The 6,000-nt window shown below is 35.2% G+C and overlaps 1 protein-coding gene across 1 annotated transcript; it reads right to left on the bottom strand.

Annotated features, from left to right (window-relative positions):
• Positions 1–4,739: 4,739 nt before the first annotated feature.
• Positions 4,740–5,579, bottom strand: LOC128219366 (uncharacterized). The gene has a single exon (XM_052927174.1). It carries the CDS (start codon positions 5,577–5,579, stop codon positions 4,740–4,742), a length of 840 nt encoding a protein of 279 aa, XP_052783134.1.
• Positions 5,580–6,000: the final 421 nt, after the last annotated feature.

Consider the following 6,000-nt stretch of genomic DNA (forward strand, 5'->3'; position numbering starts at 1 on the left):
CCCCCGCTACTTACGCGGGTGCGCAGAAAAATTCTAACTTCAAAATATCCCGGATTATTTAGTGTTACTAACACCCTTACGATATGGGGGTGTAAACAAAAGCAAAACACTTTAAACATGTTATAGATATCATTATAGACTTAAAAGCTCCTTTTTAATTATTATTAACATGCGACGTAGATGCAATTTCCATGGGTGGTCAGGGTAATCCATTGGTTGTTTAATAATGTGCTATGAATTGACCATTTCAATTCCGATGGTTCCTTGTATGGTTGCTTTGTTTCGTATTGTCAAGGACACCATTCAATAAATAGCGAGCGGTGTAAATAAATAGCTTGTAATTTATCCGCACAGAAGTTATAGACCGTTTTTTTTTTCTCGCATACCGGACATGTGTTCCGGTCATGTGACCAATGCTGGAAAAACCCGTCTTACACCCCATGTAAGATAAGTCATGCGCAACAACGCGCCACTTCTTATGTATTTTATTGTATGGTTTATGGAAAGTATATTCTGTCATTTCAAATAAGCGCAATTAAATATATAAGTAAATAATCGTAAAAACGCGATTTTAGAGGAACTATTTGACGTCAAAAGTGATTCAAAATTACAGTGCTTTATGGCGTCAGTAAACAACGACACGCGCTTTTTGGTGAAATGAACAAAAGTACGTTTTCTACGTCAATTTTCCCACAAATTGATAATTTTAGATATGCAATAAAAAATATCAATCATGTTGTTTCGGTCCGGAGCAAGCCTCGTTACTGGCTTACGCGCGTGCTCTCGGGTCGGATATTTCTATCCGTACTGGAAACACATGATGGATTCCTAAACGCACGTTCCACTTGCTACCGTTCCATTATAAGAGTTACTGTGTAGAATATGTCAAATATGCTACAGTTATCATTATCGACGTAAAAGTTTTTTTTAAATTATTATTAAGATGAAACGTAAATGCAATTAAAAACCCAAACGTGTTCAATCACTGATTTATAATCTTATATCAATTAACTTACCCAACCAAAACGTGTTTGATCATTAATTTATATCAATTATTTTACGTAACTTAATTTGGTTTGACAAAAAGCTAAACGTCAGATGGATTCGAAGCCGCTACCGGTGAAATAAGAATCACTTTCGTCCGGAACACAATTACTATAGTAAAGTCAATAAACATTTTGCTTGATTGGTAAACTGTTTTCCATCTCCTTCTTTTTTGATTTGGTTAGATACAGAGTTCATGACCATATACATCTCAATATATTTGTGGGAAAATAGAAACACATATTCTGACAAAATCTGTAAGTTATGGATGCAAGCAGGATAACAAGCAGATTGTTGGGCCAATACAGACCAAACGCTTTGTTCCATTGCGACAAAAAACACTAAATTAATTGTTTCAAACATAATTTGATACACTCCTATTTCAAGTCGAATTTATGTAAAAATGATACACGCAAAAAAGAGATATTTTACTTTTTATTCTAAATATACAACACAAAGTATACATGTACTCGTACATAAATAACATGGAAGCCTTTCTAATAAAAAGTGTTTGATTGTTAATGTTTAAGGTATAAAAGGTTAATAAAGCTCTTTTTAACATTCTTAAACACTATATATCAAGTAACAAGGTAGAAGTGATTCCAGGAACAATTGTTGGTGCCTTAAATACGTCAATTTCATAATACGTTTATAAACTGCTTATAAACCATTTAAATGTTCTGATCGATTACTTAGAAACGTTACAAAAATAAGTTTAAGAAAGTCTTATAGATACTTAAAGTGACACTCTTATTCGAAAGCAATACATACGCATGTATAACGAACATAAATGTTGAGTGATAAACCTTTAACTACTTCCTTAATAATGCATTTATGGAAAAATATTAATAACAAGATTGTAACCGTGTATTTAAAAGCTGAATACGCAAAAGTAGTAATGGTCGGTAAGTGTTTAAAGATTTACTGCGATATACTGTCGTCTCATGAGATAGAATTACCGTGTTTTCTGCACCTTTCTTTTAAATTCAACTCTGTATCCTTCTTAAAAACCGTTGATTTCGACATTTATGCACCCTATTTGGTGCATAAAAACAATTGCATTAATTGTGGTACATCTTATTTGGGAGTAACAGTGCATCTTTTATTGAAGCTTTTAACTGTTTTACTTATATAATTTATATCAGTTAAATATGAACATATTTATTATATATATATATATATATATATATATATATATATATATATATATATATATATATATCATACATGGAGTTTCAGGTACCTAATACTTGCAAAATTCAAACTGTTAATCAAGCTTATAATTTGTTAAGGTGACATTATTTTTTAGTTTATCAATAAAGTTCCGTGCCAAAAAAAAATACGGTAATATGTTATTTTTTTTGGCACGGAACTTTATTGATAAACTAATTACTAATAATTAAAAAGCTACTGGAAATAACCATCAAATATGATAGTTATCACCATACGGTAAATAGCGGCGTGTTTAAATAAGACAATAAAGTTCATGCAAGAAATCAGACTTGCAGCTAGTTTTCACACTTACATTTTACCCTAATACTTATTTTTAACATTGACATTAAGGTGCACTGCTTGTGGGGTTTACGACATGCAACACCCTACATATACGGACTCTGATAAGGTGTGTTTTTAAATACATTTAGAACTACAAAAATTATCTATAACACATTCAATAAGTAGCACGAGTGTATCTATTGTACACCATATATGCATCCAGTACGTTAACTAACTACATAAACTAAATAACACCACACGTACGTACGAGACGTAGATTTAAAGCACATTGAGTTCAGATATTAGAAAGTTAACAAACATACGATCCATGATCGATACAGGCTAAAAAGAGTCGACATTCTTTTATTTTATTTATACAGAATGTCAATGTTTTACCTTTATTTAAATTGATACACTTGTATTTGTTTTTGTCCTGGATAACTGTTCGACACGACCAGCTTTTGACCGTCCTTGGACACAGCAACTGCCCTTGGATAGTTCTTGTTAACCTTACATGAACCGATAACCCTCCCTGTAGGAGACAGCTGCACCAACACACAGTCCTCGGGACCTACACTAAGTCCACGAGGATTTTTGATACTGTCATCTTTTACCACTGTGGTAACACAGATCGTACCGCTGACATCATGGAAAGATACAGAGTTGTCCAATGCGTCACTCAGAACTACGATTTGACGGTTAGGAATGAAAGTGGTGGCGCTTCCAAATTCATCAAATTTATAGTTTTTTTCGGGTAGTTTTGGTTCAAATTCTTCCTCTTCATGCAGCTAGTTTACACAATTACATTTGACCCATATATATATATACACATTGACATTAACGTTGTACAGTACTTGTTGGGTTTACACCGAGGTTTTCGACATGCAACACCCTACATTTACATACATTGATATGGTCTATGTTTTTTTATACATTTAAAACTAAACAAGTAACCCATAACATATTCAATAAGAAGCATGAGCGTATCTATTATACAAATATGTTTGAACTTTCAACCAGTACGAAACTTAGTACTTGTACCCAACAACTCGACACTAGAATTTACAAAAAAATATATGATTCCAGGTGTCCGTGTAGGATACAGGAATCGACGTTAGAGGGTGGTAACGTGGGGGGTGCAATCTTTTGGTTTGCGTCCCTCTCTCAAAACCGTAATTTATTCGGTTTAAAGTGTTGGCAAGGGGATGGGGCGGTCCCCAAAGAAAATATTAACAATTACTAGTCCGAAATGGTGCGTTTGAGGTGCATGTTAGTACTGTTTTCTCCCGTATTGAAATTAAAAGTAAACTTGGACGATTGTAGCGGGTGGGGCGGCGCCGGGTGCGCTTCCTGGATCCGCTAGAGGTTACATCCAGTACGATAACTAACTACATGTACTAAATAACACGACACGTGTTTACTTTACCTCTGCTCATTAGATTTAAAGCACATCGATTTCAGATATCAAGAAAGTTAATGACCATACGATCCTTGATCGATACAGGCTAAAACAAGTCAACTTTTTTTCTTTATCAATGCAGAATATCAATATTTTATATTTATTTTAATTGGTACACTTGTAGTGTTTGTCCTTTCAAGCTGTTCGACACAACAAGCTTTTGACCGTCCTTGGACACAGCAACTGTCCGTGGAAATGTCATGTCAACCTTACATGAACCAATCACTCTCCCTGTAGGAGACAGCTGCACAATAGAGTCAGTATCCTCACTACACACAAACACACAGTTCCCGGGACCTACACAAAGTCCACGAGGAGATTTGATGCAATCATCTTTCACAACTGTGGTAACACAGAGCGTACCGCTAATGTCATGGAAAGATACAGAGTTGTCCAGTGCGTCACTTACAACTACGATTTGACGGTTAGGAATGTAAGTGGTGGTGCTTCCAAATTCATCAAATTTATAGTTTTTTTCGGTTAGTTTTGGTTCAAATTCTTCCTCTTCAGATGCTGAAACTATGCAGGCTGGATACCTGTCGTCATATGTCGATGCACAGAGACGTTCGTCAGATATGATCGATATCGAATTCTTTGGACGGGAGTATTTCTTAGTTTGTAGTACATTTATTGTATTATTTATGCTTAATTCAGAAAATACGATTTCATTGAAGCTTGTATAAGCAAATGTGTCATCTCTTAAACATGCAACATGATATGGTATATCTGTTTTTTTTAGTTGCTAGTACATCTCCAAGTGGAGTGAACCGATGGCATCCCCGTTGTGTACGACAGAAAGCAATGACTTGTTGATTTCGAAAATGATATCCAGAACATATTGGTCGGACTCCTGTTTGGAAATCGTATTTTTGTGTTGTCTTATTTTTTTGGTAAACAGATGCATTCTACAGGAATCATCACTGTATGTAGCTAATGTTGTATCAGTATCTTTAGTAATGGCCGTTCGATTTATTTTCGCGTCAGCTATTTTCTTTGATTCAATCTTGACTGCATCAAGGGTACTCTGAACAACGTTGCACTTGAAATCATCAAACAGTTTATCTATTTCATTCTTCATGATGTCAATTTGTTCGGGAATGACCTTAACCTGGCTGTGGTAATCTTGGATTCGTTTTTCATCACCTTTTTCAATATTTTCACACAATCCACGAATATTTGAAAGCGACAATTTCCCACCTGATTTGATATCTGTGACTTCAGTGCACTGCTTATGGTACATTACAACACAGAGTCCACAGCACATTTCATCGTGGTCTACACAGTATATGTTTACATCCTGCTTGTGTTTGATGCATATTTTCCTTTGGCCTTCTTCCAAACCTTGTAGATCGTGTCCAACCATTATATCATTCAAGGAGTGGTTCATTGTGCACTCCTCACACTGGTGTTGTTGGCAGGTTTTACACAGCACCACCGCATCATTCCACCTCCCGTTGGTTCTACATGGATCACAACGTTTCCCCTTCCGACCGGGAACGTTATCGTCGGCACACGTTTGATCCGAGTCTGGAGACCTTCCGCCAACTTGGTCGTGTACATTTGTTTGGAAGCCTTCAGCCATGTCTTTACAAAAAAATGTTTTTGACAAGAAACATATTTAACTTATAAACGGATGATGTGTTCATCGCAATCCCGAAAGCATTAATGTTTAACAATATCAAACTCTTAAGTAATATTTGTCCTTCTTATCACAAAGTAAAGGCATGCGCAAATCAATATTGAGTTAAGAAATTGGTTCACAGCCAGCAAACTTTTATGAAAGAGGCATGCATAACACGCTTGGTTGTCTACATTTTCGTATCACCTGTTATGCAAGCAATACATACAGACAACTTTTGCCTAAAGTGACGTTACAGTTATTATGACATTCAAAACGTAAATATGATTATGAAGACGCACAAAATCGCCCTATATGAATATTATCTCCCATATGTTATTCAACTTTTCTTGCCATTTTGAAACTTTTTTCCAATATAATTTTT

The sequence above is a fragment of the Mya arenaria genome, chromosome 15, assembly GCF_026914265.1.
Source record: "Mya arenaria isolate MELC-2E11 chromosome 15, ASM2691426v1".
In the NCBI taxonomy this organism is placed as follows: domain Eukaryota; kingdom Metazoa; phylum Mollusca; class Bivalvia; order Myida; family Myidae; genus Mya; species Mya arenaria.